Source organism: Leptinotarsa decemlineata, unplaced genomic scaffold, assembly GCF_025532065.1.
Source record: "Leptinotarsa decemlineata unplaced genomic scaffold, Ldec_3_MD MMD2_tig00026363_RagTag_RagTag, whole genome shotgun sequence".
NCBI classification, from domain to species: Eukaryota; Metazoa; Arthropoda; class Insecta; order Coleoptera; family Chrysomelidae; genus Leptinotarsa; species Leptinotarsa decemlineata.
The window spans coordinates 1,058,303-1,078,699 of NW_027412706.1; the positions used below are offsets into that span (position 1 = coordinate 1,058,303).

At 34.6% G+C, this 20,397-nt stretch overlaps 2 protein-coding genes across 2 annotated transcripts in view; one reads left to right on the top strand and one right to left on the bottom strand.

The window, feature by feature from the left end:
• LOC111507750 (uncharacterized) overlaps positions 1–11,888 on the bottom strand; it is a 41,194-nt gene extending 29,306 nt beyond the window's left edge. The window contains exon 1 of the mRNA XM_074185154.1: positions 11,559–11,888. Coding sequence (XP_074041255.1) covers positions 11,559–11,779 — 221 coding nt within the window. The 5' untranslated portion in view covers positions 11,780–11,888. The remainder of the gene's footprint in view (positions 1–11,558) is intronic.
• The window catches only part of LOC111514116 (uncharacterized), a 51,776-nt gene that overhangs the window by 26,846 nt on the left and 4,533 nt on the right, over positions 1–20,397 (top strand). The window lies entirely within an intron of this gene.

The following is a 20,397-nucleotide window of genomic DNA, read 5'->3' on the forward strand; positions in this document are numbered from 1 at the left end:
TAGGTTAAATTGATCGATGATGTTAGGGTCCTGTTTATCCAGAAAAATGAGTTCACATTTCTCGAAATTTAGTTTAAGTCCCAGGTCTTTCGAATGACTTATTTTGTAACGAAAATTTTCTAATACCACATTTGCTTTGTCACCAATTGAACCATCATCCAGATACCAGCCGTTGAATTCAGTGGATATTTTAGTTATAATATGATGAATAGAAAGACAGAACAATAGTGGTCCAAGTGGATCTCCCTGCTGTACTCCTTGTTCGGACATTATAATTTCGTTACGAAATATTAAGAAAGAAGGTTGACTGTAACATTGTTCAATAAAAGGATATATGTCTGGTATGGCGTTACCCACCGAATGTAACATGAAATTCCTGTCTATAGTATTGAATGCATTCTTAAAATCAAGTTTCAGAAAAACTTTTTCAACTGGGTTAGGGTTTTGATTAATATAACATCGTGCAGCATGGGCTACTGCCTCGCAACCACCATTTGTTCCGAATCCAAATTGTTGGGGACGAAATAGATTTCCATGACTTTCTCGTAAATTGAAACAAGCAAGTTCCGCTACTAAACGTCGATAAAAAGTTCCAACAGCTATAGGACGTAGACCGCCAGTCTTTTTCTTTAACACACATAAAGAAGCACCACATAAAATAGGACGTATGTCTTGATTGACCTTTCCAGAAAGAAGCATATTGCAAAGGTTCGTTAAAGAATTCAAAAGATGTTCGCCACAAGTACCGGTACTATAGCTTAGCATATCTTGAATATGGGACGGTCGCAATGAATCAAGACCTCCACAAGAACCGGTGCGAAAAGATCTCACTGCTCTGAGAACATCTACGCTTGTAACTTCCAGAGGACTATGAGAAGTTGTATATTGTCCAGAATTGTATGAACTTTTAGAAGCAGGATGTTTACTTCGTAATTCTTCCAATGTTGCAGCATCAAATTCAGCAGGACTATCAGAAGAACAGAGAAATCTAACATCTACTGTTATATCACCGTCAGAGACTTTCGAGAGTACTTGTTTTTTGAGGATGTCATTATAATTTGTATGTTTATTCGAAATTTTGACAGTTCTCTGAATACTAAAACTTTTATAAGCAAACATGAGCAAATTTTTCCAAGCAGTGAAGGAATTCCTGGATATACATTCGTTGATTAATTTTATGAGGGTAATTGCAGAGATAACCTTGCAGCCTTCGGAATAAGTTTAATAATATGTATATTTCTTCTCAAATTAGATAAATGGATATGAAATGGAACTTCTTTGGTTCCAGGGTCAAATTCTTCTCCGAAATCATTATCGGGATTGGAATTTTTATGAAATTTATGAAGTTCATAAATAAAACCGTTTGAAAAGGACAATTTCTTTTTCAAGTACTATTTTCATTGGTAATTTTTTTGATTAAGGTGTCTTAGGCCAATTAGGTGATTTAGTGGCAAATACCACTTTATATTATCGTATCTGTATCATTGTATGTTTATTTGTTTTATATCAGATCAATTCGTGAATTGGTCTCTCTGGTTTATCTATTTATTCTTATCTTGTATTATCAACAATTCACCTACCATCGACACAAAGTCTACCTAATATCCTCTATTAATATCGATCGAATATTTATTTCAACAAATGTTCTTTCGATAATTTGTCCATTCGAACAAATGTTTATTTATGCATTTTTACATTCGATCAAGATTTCCCTGAGAACAAACAACATGATAAAATAACGAGTCCATAGAACGTGTGGTTTTATCTATTGTTGGTTGTTACAATGTTATTGCTCAAAAATAACGAAGTTTGAGTTAGAAAAAATTGGACTTCAATCTGAGAAAGTTTTTAGTTCGAGTGGTATTCGTAAAGACCATTTCCTGAAATATTCTGAGCTGAATTCATCGATGTAGATGAGGACAAAATATCAATTCTCAAAGAATATTACTGAAGTTTTATCCCAACACCAAACCGTTATTTCCAACACCTCTTGAAGAGGAAGACTAATCTTCCTCTTTCAGATGATCACTTGGTGATAGAAACACGTGTCGAGGTATTAAAAATAACGGTTTGGTGTTGAGATAAACTGCAATAGTATTTGTTTGAGGTGATTGACAATGTTTCGTGGTGCATTTTATTATTTCGGACTTCCATTGTATAAAATGATATAAATTGATTTGAAATACCTGATGAGGGACTGCCAAATTGGCACTGCCAATGGGATTGCTACTTTCACCGGTTATAGCCAACATCTATATGGAGCGGTTTGAAACTCTGGCCATTGAAGAAGCCCACAAGAAGCCCCGAGTCTAGTTGAGATACATAGACGATACCCTCATAATATGGAACCATGGGAATGCGTAACTAGACACCTTCCATCACTTTCACAACGGGGAAGGAAATCCACAACGAATTGCCATTCTTAGATGTTTTGGTGACGAGGACCGACACTAAATGGGAAACATCTGTATATCGAAAATCCACTCACACGAAACAGTATCTGAACCAGAAATCCCATCACCATCAGTCGACTAAGCCAGGAATTATCAAGACTCTAGTGGACCGTGCTTTCGTGTTCGAAAAGGAACTAGGAATCTTCAAAAATGACCTACAACGGAATGGTTACTCCAAAGTGATGGCGGAACAGACGTTAGCTAGAAGACAGCAAGAGCCTCACAAGGAAGAGAAGCCGCCACAACCACTACTTGTACTTCCCTACATCAGAGGATCGTGGGAAAGGATAAGAAGAATTAGATCCAAGTATAAGATCGGAACCTGCTTCAAATCTGGGAATACTATCCGTAGCAGCCTCACGAAAACCAGGCCACCAAACGCGGACTGCGATTCCAAGAATTGCATTTACCGAATACGGAGAATCATACATCGGTGAAACTAAGAGGCCTTTGGAAGTTCGCATGCTGAGCACAAGAAACACATACAGCGAGGAAAAACCAGCAAATTGGGAATAGCAGAGCATATTTGGACTCATCAACATGACATCAAGTGGTCCCAAGCTGAGATCATCCACAGGAAGGAACACTGGTTCAAGAGGAAGTTCAAAGGAGCTGCATATATTTTGTCCAACGACGCATTCAGCCAAGCTAGCGTAGAGATACGCAAAATGTAGAAACCTGTACTAATACCCAAAAACGGCCAGCTCCCGCTGAACTGGTGAAGCGGAGAGAGGAAAGAGGGGGAAGGTGGAAGCGTTCGAATGACCTATAAATAATTATCACCCGAATACGATCCTGGATATCAACAAACCAAACGTCGTGAATTAGGTAATTTGATTTGAAATCTCATTTAATTTTTTAATTCGATTTAAAATTGTTCAATTTTTATTTTCTGCTTATTTTAATTTTGTTATAATTTTACTTCGCGTTTTATTATTCAATATAATTGATATTTTTAGCTATTAATTTTTTTGGTTCTTTCAGATATTTCAAATCGTATCAGAATCATTAGACAATATAAGTCCGAACTAGTAAAATTCACCATGAAACATTGTCAACTACTTTCAAACAAAATGTTACCTACTTACGCTTTTACCCATTTTTTTACATTTTGAAAAAGTTTCAACTGAAAGTTCATGCACAAGAACTGACAACGCATCAAACCTGACAATTGACTTATCATAACTAAGAGTTGAGGTATCGAAACCGACGATTGAAGACAATTTTTTCACGTCTCTAATACGTAAACTATCACTTTTTAAGAGATGCTTAGAACTATGTGCGACTCATCAAAAAGTTGCAAAATTTGCTATCAAATGTTACTATTTTCAACATAATCGGTTAGTAGAAAAACGTGTGCTTTGGGATCATGTATGTCCGAATACAAAGCACAGGCCAATAAACACCGTGCTTGGTAAAGCCTTCAATGTCAAAGAGAAATGAATAAATCTTCAGGTCATTTTCCAACCCAACCTGGCAAAATTACGTATGGAAAAATTAGCCAAGGTGTAAACGACTAGCATAAAGTGGTGTGAAAGCATTCCAACGAAACAATATTTTTGGAATCTACATTACTTTTGGAATCTACAACAATTCATTGACAACTTTTCTTGATATTTTCATATACCTATCTGTTTTCGTTTTCGAAATATGAATTAATTTCAGTGTTTTTCTTCGGGAATTATGACCTCTAAAAATGCTGATATCATTGAGTCGAAGAATACTATGGTACAGAAATTTAGTTTGGAGTTAGGTGATATTTGGAGGCTTCCCACACTTCAGCGTCATCTTTTTTCGTTTGTTCGAAAAAGTGACTTGAAATTTGATTATTTCAAATAAAACACCCTGCGTATTATCACAAATTCAAAAAGCTGTAAAAATTAACTTTCCTTCTATTTATATAATATATATACCTAACTAATCTAACCTAACTAGTCAAGTTTTGGACTTATGAGCATTTATTTGTGAAAATGTCCCTTCAGAATGGTATTCCCATTCGGTATTTTGTAAGCAGGCCATGATTTCTACTTAATAGTAACGTTGTTTTACTTTTTCATAAATACTCATATCACTATGTTCACTTTCAAGTTTTTCCGTGTTTTTTTTTTAATTTACCCAAATTGAGATTGTTTTAAACTCGCGTAAATTTCTTGAGGTTCATTTGCGGTAGATTCGGATACCTTTCGTTGAACTTTCTACATGTTCCGCTGATAATTTCATCACACTGTCCAAAAATAGTGAACAAATTCATAAGACCTTCGTTTGAATAGTTTTGTTCCGTCATTTTGAAGGTATTTGAAACTTCTGAAGTGACGAAAATGTCAATATTATTAGGAGAATGTCACAACGGTACTGTCAAATAGTAATCATGGCGTGCTTACAAAATACCGAATGGAAATACCTTTCCGAAGGAACATTTTCACAAATAAATACTCCTAAGTCCAAAACTTGGCTAGTTGGGTATACATATGATATACATAGAAAGAAAGCAAATTTTTCAAGAGCTTTCTGAATTTGTAATAATACACGGGGTGTTCCTTTTGAAATAATCAACTTTCAATCACTATTTCAAGCAAACTAAAAAACTATATTTTTGATCACCCTGTATTGAAGTAAATGAAATTACGTTGAAGTGTGGGAAGCCTCCAAGTATCACCAAACTCCTAACCAAATTTCTGTACCATAGTACTCCTTAACTCAAAGATACCAGCATTTTTAGAGATCATGATTTCTGAAGAAAAACATTGAAATTAATTTATATTCCGGAAACTGTAACAGATAGGTATAGGAAAATATCAAGAAAAGTTTCTGGTAATTGTAGATTCCAAAAATAATATTTTATATAAGGTGTTCTATTTGGAAAATCAAAGTTGCTACTTCTTTCTAATGGAAGTGGCACCATTGCATTTTCGAAAATATTTTAGTTGAGTAGTGATCCGGCGTCTGACCAGAAATGTCTAACGCGCTATCTACCGTGAATCAGCCTGTATGTATTCGTAGTTTACAGGAATTAGAATTCTCATCTAACAGTATGAAATGTAACATATGTCTTCATGATTTAGTTGTTTCATGGAAATTAAGTTATTTTTATTATTTCGAGTGAAATTGAAAGTACAATCAAATATTGACTTCACCAAATGTGCATAGTTTCAAGTGAAGGGAATATTTGCTTTAAAAACAAGACTGGTAAACGATTATTAAAATTTCCTTAATTGGTTTATAATGTTGAACAGTCAAAAGTAATTGTCATTATCGACTTAATTTCCAAAGCTAACTGTTATGATAAGGAGTGGCATCAAAAAGTAAATAGATTTCTGTTACAAAATGTATTTAATGGATTATTTATTTATAGTGAGTCTGACTTCAGATTTATTATATATAAGCGAAGTTGATCCATCTTCAACAGATAACTATAATTTTCTGATAAACTCGAGTATGTGAGAATACTGATGAGCTACTGCTCTACAAATTTAAATAATAGTGTTTCAACCAGATAATATCAACGCCCAAAAGCCCATGAAGCAATCAGACAACACTATTTCGATTTGACATAGACTTCATCAGTGGTACCAGATTGAGTCTCCAATGCAATTGAACTATCCTAACCGGAACCGTTTCAATTCATCAGCCACTGTTAAGAAAGATATTGTTGAAGTGCTTGATAACGAAATAAAGTAGTGAGTTTATCTAATTTTTTGGAAACATTCGATTACATTATTAATATATTGATTTGTATGAAACTTGAAAACTTTGGTTTTGATAGTGCTGCCTTATTTATCATTTGATCGTAGTCACTGGGCAGGTCTCAAATTATTTGTGTTGATAGTTACTTCCCCTCATCTCTGGATATTCTGTAATTCTCTAAGGAAAATCTAAGGGACATCTAAGGGAAATCTAAGGGAAAAAAATAAAAACTTCGACGTGAAATTCGAAACATTCATTTGTTTCAACTTTCTTATTCTTTGGGATCTTTCAAAATACCTGACATAACACTACCTCCAGGGCTAATACCACGATGAACATTGTTTTTCAATTTTTTTCAATAAAGCCGATTTATTATTATCATTAATAAAATAACCCTTAGTGGGGAGTGTTAATAACGATCGATAGAAAACTCAAACCGAAAATATCAAAAAATAGGGGCTGAACGGCGGCCAGTCTTTGGGTTTCAACCATCGAATGGGAAATCTCTTTCTGTTTATGTCTGCAGGTTTTGCTGCTAGCAGAGCCTAAAGGAAAATATCCCTCGTGGATGTCAGTTGTATCACATCGAAATTATCAGTCAATAAATCTTTACTAGCATGAACAATTTTTGATGGCGGTTTGCCTTTCCAAATCAATGAAAAGAAAATTTTATGGAAGCAATAAGAATCCATATATCACATTTATTTATTTATGACTTCGTTTATTGTCAGTTTATTGATGTAGCTTTGATGTTATTTAGTCGTTCTCAGTGGTGATTGAGAAAATGTCGCACTGGTGATGCCAAAGATGCATTAAACTTATTTTTTCTGCACCACCTTCAGATAAAATATTGGAAATATTGAAAAACTCGGTCCGGGATGACTTATAGTGAAATATATGATGAATGATGCAGACTAGTAGCTAATCTTGTTTGCTACATTAAATATATTGATATGAAGTATTATCTTGACAGTCATCATTTGCTGGAAAAATTATATGCAGATGTTTTGGAGGAGAAAATATTGAGTAAAATTCCTCATAATCTGAAGGACTTCAGTGACTGGATATGGGAAAAATCGAAATATGCGAGCTATATACAAACTATAAACAAATCTTCCAAAGAAAAGTTCAATAAAATATGAAAATATAAATTTGTTACATGTCACAAAGTCACTTCATCGAAAAATGTGGAACAATTCGTGAATATTGATTTTGAAGAAAACCGAAATTTGTTGTGAATGAGAAGTTGTCCTTTTGTTGCGCGAAAAGAGTAAGAAACTTCCAGAAAAGAGCGTGACAATGACAGATGTCAAAAATTATCATCGTACAAGCCATGCTAAAGAGAATTTGCAAAACGTATAATACTAATAATAATAATAATATTCTTTATTCAGTAGAACACAGGATTACAAAAAAAAAAAAATTAAACCTATCAAATACGCTATAACATTTCCTATGCAAACTGAAAAGGCGGAGTTCATCTTGAGACAAAGATGGTTTTCCACTCAACCTTTGGACAAACAGAACAAAAGATCACAGACAACTAATGAAAATTGAGTAAAACTATAGATATATGTGCTGATTCAAATAACCGCTTTCTAGATATTACAGGATTTCATAAATTCAAACAAATGTTTTCGAAAAGAGGAGAGTTTCATATTCTTAAAATCATTTGGAATAGCATTGTAAGTGGTCGATATATTATAGGAAAAACTCCTCTCAAACAATGATGATTTGTGAATTGGTCGATCTTATTCGATCTTATATTAAGATTGTGAACGTCAGTGCGGAACACAATCTTTCTATAAAGGTAGAAGGGAGTTTGGATAGTAATTATTTTATGATATAAAATGGAACAGTGAAGTTTTCGGCGAGATTTCATATTTAGCCACCCGGCTTTTATGACTGATAGATTGACGCCTACGAATACCATAGATGAAGCGGAGACAATAGTTTTGGATTTTCTGAATTTTTTGCGTAGATGTTGCCGTAAGACAAGAGCTACAGACCGTATCGCAATAAGTAAAAATAGAAAGAACTAGAGACTTGCAAAGTATTTTTTTAAGATTCAAATTCAAAGTTGCTCGAGATCCAAACAAAATTTTCAGTTTCCACATAATTTTACGAATGCATTCCGATACATGCTTTTCAAATCATAAGGATTAATCTATCCAGAGCCCAAGATTCTTCACCACATCACAAAACTGTACAGGAATGTTATTGATAGTAACAAAAACATTTTTTTGGTGAAGAAGTCTGTCATTTCGCCTCCCGAACAGCATTGCCTTAGATTTGTTTGGATTCAATGAGAGAGAATGATCTTTGGATATTTTGAAAATTCTATCAAAGTCTTCGTTAATTTTCTGACAACTATTCACTATGTCTGAAGGGTGGAAGGAATACATCACCTGAGTAGCATCCGCATACATTTGTAGATAACAATGCGAGACAACATTTTTGAAAAACGCTGCGCAAATCACATAGGGAATTGGTCCCAAAATGGATCCCTGTGGAACCCTACATGTCAGATCTCTTGTTTGAGAAACCCTAGTATTGAGTACAACTCGTTGCTTTCGACCACTTAAATAGCTATCAAAAACATAACAGATTCTTCTGAGAGTCAAATATATCGTAGAATATGTTTTAGCGCAGAATGATTTAGGGTATCGAAAGCTTTCGAATAGTCTAAGAACTAGAACAGTAATCATTCCTGAGTCGGTTGCCTGGAGGATACGATCTGTCACATTCAGAAGGGCTGTCGCGCAGCTATGTCCTTTTCTGAATCCAGATTGACTATCCGGCAAAATATTATATGTTTTCAAAAATTCCACAAGTTGATCTTCTATACTTCTTTCTAATAATTTTGAGACAACGGGTAAAATGCTGATTGGTCTCAGGTCTTTGAACTCACTGACCACCTCACATTTCGGTAATGGGATTACATTAGCCAATTTCCACTGAGTTGGATATACTGAATATTCAATGCAGAAGTTCAAGAGGTGAGAAATATAATCAATTATGAATGGACAACATAATATGATCAATCTTATGTTGAGACCGTCAGCACCTGCAGCCGTTGTTTTTACTGCCAGTAAATACTTGAAAATGTCGTTATTCTCGATTCTGCTAAAACTCCAACTTACATCGGGACCAGCAAGTCGACCACTGTGGTACTGTTCAAAGTCCGAGCCTGCACCGGCAGTGGGAACTGAGATCAGGAAAAAATCATTTATGTCATTCACATCTGAAAGATGATCTGGAATATCGTTTGTCTTTTTCTTAGATATATGTTGAGTTTTTTTAAAGTGTCCCATGCATTATTAGTATGCCTGCTTATGTGAAAATTCAAACAGGCTTTTTTCTCCCTCTCTACTGATTTGTTAGTAAAATTTCTAAGGTGTTTGTATTCTTCAAAATAGCGAATGTTCTTGGTTCGTTTGAATTTTTTAATTTTTTTATCGCGTTCTCATAATTTTGATATTTCCGGTAATCCACGGTTTATGTTTTTTCTTAATGAAAGCTGTTTTTAAGGGCGCATGTAATTCCAGTAAGGTGTTCATGTTCTCATTGAAAAAAGTTACTTTTTTGTCAATGGTATCCAAGCCATAAATATGGTGCTACGGAATAGAATGTAAATCAGTATATAATTGATCTTCATCAATATTTTTAAAGTTTCTGTACTTGATAATTTTGTTGCTTTCACTTTCGCCAATCAGGTTGAGGGCAAAATAAACCAAATCATGGTCAGATATGTTTGGAACATGAAGAGAACTACACTTTGTAACTTTGCATTGATCTGAAACAATTATCAGGTCTAAAATAGAAGAGGTGTTCTGAGATATTTTTGTAGGAAAGTTAACTATCTGCTTCAACCCAGTACTCATAAATAATTCATTCAACTTCCGAACAGAAAAACTATTGGCTAAATCCACATCGGAATCGCCCATACAGATGATTTCATCAAATTGAGGTACAACTGATATCCAACTGTTTTCAAATTCATTGAAAAAATTTGTCAGGTTCAATTTAGGCGGCTTATAAATATAACCTACCGCAAAACTTATGTTTTGCAACCTCACACTCACCCACAAATCTTCAATGTTATCATTGTTGGGAAGTTTAGAAAATTTGAGAGTATTTTTCAAATGAATAGCCAACCCTCCTCCCCTGGTCCCTCCGCTCCTATCCCTATCCCGCACGACATTGTAACCAGGTGAACAAATATGTATAGTACAACAATTATTGTTCAGCCAAGTTTCACTCAGAGTGATGATATTAAAATCATTTGACAAAATAAAATTTACGAAATCATTATAATGAGCGACCAATTATCTTATATTAAGATGGCATAGATTTAATTTCATATTTCCGACCTGCTTACATGCTAAAACGGCCTATGGGAGGCCTATGGAAAAAGTACAAATCAAAACTCTCTAAGAGGAAGAAAAGAAGCGGTGTCAGAAACATTCAAGTATTCAATGCCAGATATATTAATTGTAATATTTCTCAACAGTAATGCAAAATACTCTTCGGAAGTTTTCCTCATTTTTCTGTTCAATGATAGAGAAGTAGAAAGTCAAAAAGTGTTTTCCCATAAAATCAGTCCCTCCTAAAAATATTAATTTTTCAATTCAAATTGAATTCAATATTCCGTAGAAATTTCAATAGAAAAGGTCACTTTGATAATTCTTTGTTTATGTTGAGGAATGCACCGCCATCTTGTGACAATGGCGTGACAATGTGAATAAACTAGACACCTGATTTAGATGTTTTCATTCGAACCAGTGTTTAAGGCACCATAAGAATGAGCAAAAATCACCGGTTTATTTCACGAAAATCTGTGTGGGCTACGAATGAACCAATCACCGCGTTCGAAATCCCATAGTGAAATGTACCTACAATTCTCGCCTTTCCTTAGTTCGCAAAAGTTTTGAAGATTGCTCTTATAGGGACAGCTGAGCGGTAAAAATGATTTTGAAGGAAACAACATTCTGAAGTACATCTTCAAGTATGCAATGGCCAATCAAAATGATGAACAAATGATAAAAAATGCAAATGACGGTTCCCTGCTAACTTCTTCAACGACATTTCTTATAAATTGTAACATATTTCAGATTGCATTGCTTATATTTGGGAGACCATGGACGACGCTACACCAAATAACCCAATATACACTCAACACAAAATTTTCCACGGGATATCCCCTCAGAGTTATAAGGAAAGAATATTATTATCATTATTTTTAGAGCCACGATAGAAACATTCCACGAGAATAAACAAACATACAAATATATTGTTCTCAAAACATTCCTATTGGGTATACTTGGAATTAATATCGTCTTTTTGAAATGACAATTATCTTCAATTAATCTTCCTTTAATAATCATCAAGGCAGTTGGAACATCAATTTCTGGAACTTACTTTGTATAATTTTCAAAGAACTGCACACTCATTAGCATATTGTTCAAGAGAAATATCTGCGGGGAAAATTTCAAATCCTTCTTGATTTCTTCAATGGTTTCAGCATGATATTTCACTTCTGTGTCCACTATTATGTCAACTTCTTCATTTTCATTAGTTCCACCAATGGTTACTCCACGACCGACTTCGGGGTTTTCAATTTTCGTGCAAGACAACCCCATTATTGAAAACTTCAGAACTCAACCGTCATGATGTCGCCCGAGAAAAAGTATGAAACTGACTCAGTGATGGGTAATTCAGCGACATTTTGAGGAGCAATTCAATCGCTATTGATTACGGATAGTTACTTATCTAAGGTGTGGGTTATCTCAAGTTCCTTGAAACCATTTTCATTATCTTGAAATCATCTGGAAATAAGTGAACATATACTTTCGAATAATTCAGAGATAGACCAGGGTCGGATCTGAGCACTTTTACCAATCGCAAGAACTGAAATACTCTTCTTGACACGTATTTCACCAATCGAATTGCCGTCTTCAGGAGATAAAGAAAACGTCGATAAGGGTATTGCAGTTCTAGCGATTGGAAAAGTATTTGTTTCGGATTTATTCTACAGAAAATACTCTTGGATAACTTCGTATTTTTGACAAAACCTTATGACGAATTCGATGACCATTGGTCATGCAGAAATGTTCAGGCTCACTGCAATATAAACGGGATGTATCGAAATTGAATTATGGCAGGGATTCAACATCATATTAAATCACAAGATCACGGTAGCTGTAACTCTAACGGTATAGATAGCGCACGCCAAGATAGCTCTTAGGGAACAAGAATTTTTCCGACTTATTTAATTCTTATCGTTATATTATGTATCTGTAGGCCCATAGCACTTCGGCCACATGTAACCCATTGTACATCCTCCCGAGGAGTTGTCCCCCTAGGTCATTGCCCATCCTGTCCTTTCCAGGACGGTGGACAGGTCACTAGGAGATATCTCCTTCATATCGGCAGGTGTGGGCCAAGTCTCGCCGAACATACACTTTCTTATTGACGATAACTACGGATACTCGCATAGTACATGCCTGACAGTTTCATCTTCCTGTTCTCACATGCTACATAGAGGTGTGTCCACTAGCCCCATATTATGAGGTGTCTTCTTAGTTCACAGTGTCCAGTCAGAAATCGTACTGTTAAGCGTAGGTTTTTCCTGGTCATTGCCAGATATTTCTTCAGCACCAGCTTCACAGGGTCACCCAGGGTGATCTTGGCAAGACTGCATTCTTTGATTCCATCCCATTTAGAGATTGAGCATGTGTGTGACGTTTGACTAGTTCCACAATTGTCGAAGACATCAGGCCGTAGATGTCACTGGATCCTAAATTTCTTGGTCCAGCCGCTTCCTTGGCTAAAGAGTCGGCAATGCGAATACCTTCACTCCTGTTGTGTCATTAAACCTACCTCAGGATAATGTTATTATCTACTAAATCTTGGTGGCACTCTAGTACTAGCCCTGAGATAACACGTTGTCTGTTCAAGGCTAATAGGGCTTGTCTACTATCAGTGCAAATTGTTATGTTCTTGCCAGAAATTCCTTTCCTGGTTATTTCTTTTGTAGCAATTAATATACCAGCCAGTTATATTTGAACCACGCTGGTTTTTTCCCATTCCCACTTAATCCTTAGGCTTAGTGATCTGGAGTAAACTCCACATCCTGAGCCTTCTTTAGTTTTTGAGACGTCTGTATATATATGCGTATTGCATTTGTAGCATCTGACTCTGTGTTCTGTTTAATTTGTATTTTGTAGGGTTAATTAAACACAAACCTGGGTTTACTTGCATCACTGGCTGCCTGCAGCAGAGTTTGCACAATAAGCGCTTCTCGCCATAGGCTCATCCTCAATTGACCCATTCCTACTTCGATGACCAGAATTACATAAAACCTTTGTAAATTGTAGCCTACATGTTATTTTATATTTATGTAAAGTTTAATATAAATTCGTTCAGTCGTTTAGGCGTGAAAGAGCCACAAACATACATACATACTTGCAGCCTCACAAATTTTCACATTTATATCACTATAGATAGATAAGACTAGCTTGTTTTTACATAACTTTTAAAAATGATTCTCACGGAGTCATCTCTGGATATATATTAGTAGCGTAACAGGTGGATACACAATCGTTGAACTCCATATTTCTCTCAATAATTTCTCTCAAAAAACTTTATCAAACATTTGTACAATTAGTCGTCATATTCATGTATATTGTTATAAATTCTAAAGAGTAGTTTCCATCTGTTCATTGGTTTAATTTTACAAAACAGGGAACAAAACAAATGTTTCAAATTATCGGCCCTTGTCAATCCTATCCTTTATTTCGAAAATATTTGAAAAGATAATAAAATAAACGATTGATTCCATATTTGAATAGAAAAAATATTTTTTCAAGAACATCGATCAACCGAGGATGATATAGCAGATGTAATATCCACAATATATAAGGCTACAGATGAAAAAAAGCTCTACTAGATGTATTACTTGATTTGGCAAAGGCTTTTGACACCGTGAGCCATGCACTTTTGTTTAGGAAGCTGGAAAATTTGGGTGTGAGGGGTAATGTTAATAACCTTTTCCGTAGTTTCGTTGAAGATCGTATCCAAAGAGTCCAGATCAATGGCAAACTGAGTGAAAAAAGAAATGTATCTTGTGGTGTGTCTCAGGGAACCGTCTTAGGTCCTATCTCATTCCTTGTATATCTGAATTCATTATTTTCTCAACAATCTTGTGAGAAGATAATATCATTTGCTGATGACACTATCTGTCTGTTTTAAATCTGTTTTTACATTAATCAGCTGTCACCCCCATACGAACGACACCTTCCAGAAGTTGAGAAACTTTTGCGAGCCAAGGACTAATGAGGTCTTACCTTTTAACGTATGATTCCTAACACGGTTGCAGAATCATCCCAGCTTCAACCAGATAAATTGTCTCGAGAAAAATATCTGGTCGAGGCAGGAATCGAACCCACGGTCTTCCGATCGTGAGTCGGGCGCACTACCACCGCGGTCAATTCCACAACGCAATACTTTATACCATATATTCATAATATATATACAATACCAATGCTATATACCGCGAATGGATGGGAAGATGTTAGAAATATTGCTGAACGCGATCTGGAATCATTAACTAAGTGGTTTAAAGCAAATTTACTCACAATCAACATGATTAAAAACTACAGTATATCCATTCACTTCGTACGAGTAATATTTACCAGAATATAAATATAAACATCAACTCCAAAAATATCAAGTTAATTAAATCAGCAAAGTACTTGGGTATTCACATAGATAGCTTTCTCAGATGGAATATTGAAGTCCTACATAACTTGAAAAATAAATTGAGTGAACTTCTTCTATACAGGTTTCGTTAGCTCCGAAATATACAAACCCTCAACAAATTGAAAATAGTATACCAAGCATTTGTAGAATCTCTTCTACAATACGGTATAATTGGTTGGGGTGGTATAAATGCAACTGCACTCGATCCTACTAGAAAAAATACAGAAATATATTTTGGAATCGAATAACACGAGCTCAAAACTCTGCAGCAGTGCACATACCAAGAGCAAATAAAACAATTTATCAAAGATGCTTCACCTATATTGGAGGTAAACTTCTAAATCATGTTTCTGTCTCAGTTGAAACACTTGATAATATTGGTCTGATGAAGAAACGCATTAAAAAATAGATTCTTGAACAAACTAGACAATTTGTCAAAAACATAGTTTACCCAGCAAATTGATTCAATTCTTTTTTTTTTCTTCTTCCAGAAGAAAATCATATCTTTAACGAAGAGTTCGAAATTTTACACATAAAAAATAAAGATTTGGAACTGAATCATTTAGAAGCAATGGAAATTAATAAACTTAAAAATTCATACATTCTAATGAATGACCAACTGGATGTAAATAGATCACATTATTGAATTTGTTTTCTTAGAAAAACCGAGAAAGAATTAGTATTATTGATGTAGAAGTGAGGTATTATGCTTCAGGTGATCATAATTGAAGAGGTAACTCAGGTAGAGGTTTATGTAATTTGTGGGAGGTAGTCTCAATTATGGTTACCTGAAGTATATAAAAATTAGGGTAACAAGCAACTTGAGTATTAAAGCTACTGTGTTAGCGTGATATATTTGTCAAATAAAGTTTGTGGAGATCAAATCGTGAGGTGTAGTTTATGAAATTACTATGGATCTTCATCAAGTAACGGCCGAATCAATCAGAAAAAAATAATTACTCTATTGTAGTAGTCAATTATGGGTTCACTACCACTCCCATTTTAATTTATCTGATGTCAATTGATAAGAAATTCAAAGGTTTCATGAGTCAACGAGGAGGTATTATTCATCAAGCTTTGACAGATAACAAATTTTACAAACATTTTAAAATACGATATAAACATATGCGTTCCTGTATTCTGAATCTTTTGACAACTGCTGATGATTCAAATATGGACGAACAATATAATATTCAACGGGCTTTCAATAAGAAATTTCGTTTGAAAATAACAGATTTTTATTGTAAATTAATGCACAATTGAAAACGAATTTTTAATCTGATAACTTTATTCGATACCATTTTCGATATCATCAAAATACGTATTTTTGACAAACCTTGTGATGAATTCGATAACAAATGGTCGTATTTCAATATTTAGTTCATACAGAAATGTTCAGGCTCACTTAATAAAACTGTGTGTATCGACATTGAATATATGGCAGGGATTTAACATCATATTAAATCACCAGATTCATAACTGTCGTCTATTGATTTTCAAGCGACACACATTATAGGGCACTATTTTCGCCACTATTTTTAACAATACCAAAATAACTCCAAAATACAAATCATGAAATTATAAAACAACAACAAAAATTAATTGGCGCTCCGGGGCGACTTCATTGATTCCAAAATAACAATATAATAAAAACCAAAAGTATGTTTATAAAGACAAAAATTTAAAAATATAAGCTGGACTATAAAGGGTTTAAAAAAATGAAAAAATAAAATGAAGTTTCACAACTACATGTTGGTGTAATTCTCAGCGATTCGATTTTATTTTCTCAATCATCGCAAAACGCCGTCCTTTCATGGGTCTCCTCATTCTTGGGAACAGGAAAAAGTCGCAGCGGGGGGCAAACCTGGTGAATACGGTGGCTTAGGCACGATTACGGTGTTATTTTTGGCCAACAAATTATGAACATGCATATACCCATGATTCATCACCAGTTATGACCCACTTAAGCAAAACTGGATCGCCATTGACATCATTCAATAATGACTGAGCGATGCACATGCTACGGGTGTTTGCTCAAAATTCAGAACGAACTTCGCTGACACATGCTTCATGCCCAAAATTTCATGGCATGAGCCAACCGATATGCCGACACCCTTAACAACTTCTCTAATAGTGATTCGACGTTTCTCCATAACACTTTTCTTCACCTTCTCAACATTTTCATCGGTTGTGCGTCCAGGCCGAGCGTCGTCATCCACATTTTCTTGACTTTCTGTGAAAAGCTTGTACCACTTGTAAACATTTTTGTGACTAATAGTACAATCACCGTATGCCACTGTCAATATGTCAAGTGTTTTTTTTTTGAGTAGTCAATTCCATTTTTCACACAAAATTTAATGCAAATTCGTTGATGCGTTTTTTTCGATAGCACAAAATCGACAAGAACACACAAAACACTTCTAACTTTTATGCCTCTACCAATAAACTAAACATGCTGAACAGCTGAAACTGTGAACATGTGTTCGAAACGAAAGTGCCAACATAGAAAAATTAAAAAAATCGCTAATCGGATGAACGTAGCCGCGAAATTTGAACATTCTTCTCATTTTTGAATAGTCCACGTACACGTGATTACGAGTCTCAGTATACCTGTGTATACTCGAACTAGAGGTAACTTTATTTCATCAGTTCGGACTTCCATTGTCTAATATAATATAAATTGATTTGATAACCCTGAAAAAATCAAGAAGTGACATAACTTGGTTTGAAATCTTTTAATTTTTATTTTTTAATTTTTTGTTAATATTTTTAATTTTTCAATTTTTTCAGCTTTTATTAATATTTCAATTTTTATTTGTTTGGTTGTTGTTGTATGTTATTCCTTTATAATTTCAGGTTTTTGTTTAATAAAATTGTTATTTTCGGTTAATCTTTTTTTATTTTTTCAGGGTTATCAAATCAATTCATATTATATTAGACAATGGAAGTCCGAACTGATGAAATACACCATGAAACATTGTCAACCACCTTCAAACTAGAGGTAGCTTTTCTCGTGATTTTCAAATCGCCCGCCTTTTTTATTTGGAATAATTATAAGTAGTATTTATTCATCTATGATGTCCATATATGAATAGAATTGCTACTCTACATAAAGCTATCGGCCAAAAAACTATAATCAGGCATAGCGTATTAAAAATAAACATAATACATACAATTTTGTGAAAATAAGGCAGAGAAAATATCATCAATAAAAATATTTACAAAAAGTCCAAACTATACACTTATTGAACGAGTTGTTTCGATCTTTTTGGGGTTTTTTCACCACAATCTGAAAAATATTAAAATTGAGATGGAGAAATGTATGCAAGTGTAGAAAGGGAAAACTTAATAGTTCGCCCTGATAAGGGTAAATTCTAAGTATTTTCACGAAACAAAAGATTTTATTTATCAGTAACTTGTCGTATTCAATAATGTTGCCAATCAGAAAAGATAAATTATATTGACGTTTCGGAAGCTAAAATCTACCTCCATTTTCAGAATTATCCCTATCAAAAGAAATACATTGGTAAAATTTCAAAGAGAATTCTTACACCTAGATTCGTTCGTAGATTCAACAATGAATACAAAAGAAAATGAACAGCCAAACAACAAATATAGACAGTCAAAATCCAACTACACAGAAGAAAAAAAATACATTCGTAAGAGACGTTGTTCTTGTGGTAGGTATAAGTTATATTGCTGAAACTTCAAAACCATTAAAAGTGCGTGAGAATGAACATCGAGATTATACCAGAAATAGGTAATTACCAGACTGTAGCCCTCAGCGTTCAGAATTCTGAAAAGTGGTTTTTGCATTCATTAGAATAATATTGATGTCTATTAGTCCGGGAGCCGGCGACAAAATCACTGTCAAATCTTATTCACCGCCGTATTGATAGATTTGGCTGTTTTCATCGAGTAAGAAAGGTACATGATAGTGGCAAGGTCGGTCAGCGGGACATAGATTCAGAAGATGATAATAAACATGTAACTTTATCTACTGCACTTGTCAAATATTATTCACCTGGAAACTTATTCTGCAGGTAGTTTTTCATGAATAATTAATGATAAATTGTTTCTTACACCTGGCAAGCGGGACAAAATTGATCTTACAGGTAGTCAATCATGTAATATTTCACGAGGGTGGTGACAAATCTTATTCACTCTGAAATTTATATGAGACTCAAGTTTAGACTATAAATAAGAAGAAAAAAAATCTTATGGCTTGAACGCAGACCAAAGCAGAACTGCTTTGGTCTGAAACTCAAAATGGCCGCGGTGCGCACAAGGTGAATTTTCTTTGATATTGTTTTCAAAATGAATATGTCTCAGATGAATATAGAAAAAATAGACAATAAGCAGTATAATCATTTTATATTGTAAAAAGCTGATAATTTTTATTGAAAGAATATGTAATTATTGAATTAAATTGTTTCAATTTCTCCTTCACTATCAGAATCTTCTGATGAGGAGTTGAAGTCGGTGTCTAACTCCAAGTCATCCATAAGATGACCGATTTCATCATCAAGTTCCTCTGGTTGATATGAAATCACACAATTGATCAATATTTAGTAAGAGTTGGAGAGGAATAACTTTCAATAACAATACAGACCTTCATTTTCTTCGTTCTCCACAACGATGTCATCGATACTTATCGGCATTTGATCTCCTTCAAACCATCATCAGATCGGTTATTTCCTGTTTTTGAGCATTCCGCCAAATGTTCGCAATATACATCGTTCGAAAAATATGTTGCTTTAACGCCGCTTTGCTTGGAGGTAGGACTGATCCGTCGAAATTCTTTGATGCGATTTTGAAATTCTTGTCTTCATTAAACTTGTCTTGCAAAAAGCCGCAACTCTCGCCTCATTTATGCAATGAATCTTACAAAATCCATACATTTTACATACAAATTCTTCAAACACTGCGATTGACGTTTCAATATTCAAGTCAGCTATGTTACAAAATGTGTCAATGAATTTTTTATTTTTTTCTAGCTGTTTGAACGGTCGGTTTTTTCCTTTTCGGAAAAAAGAAGGGTTAAAATCACAGCCAGTTTGAGCATGGAAATCAGGTAGCGCTAAACATAAATATGCTAAACATAAAAATAAAAACGTCAAAGAAAAATCACCTTGTGCGCACCGCGGCAAAAGTGCATTGCGCGCGCTCTCAATTTTTAGTTTCGGGTCGATGTAAGAACTGGTTTGGTCCACGTTCAAGCCGTAAGAATTTTTTTTCTTCTTATTTATAGTCTAAACTTGAGTCTCATATAAATTTCAGAGTGAATAAGATTTGTCACCACCCTCGTGAAATATTACATGATTGACTACCTGTAAGAACAATTTTGTCCCGCTTGCCAGGCGGTAAGAAACATGTTATTATTAATTATTCATAAAACACTACCTGCAAAATAAGTTTCGAGGTGAATAACATTCGACACACCACCCGCTTTTTAATTTCACTCCCCCGCGGGGGTTGTCCCACCCTCCAGGTGTAA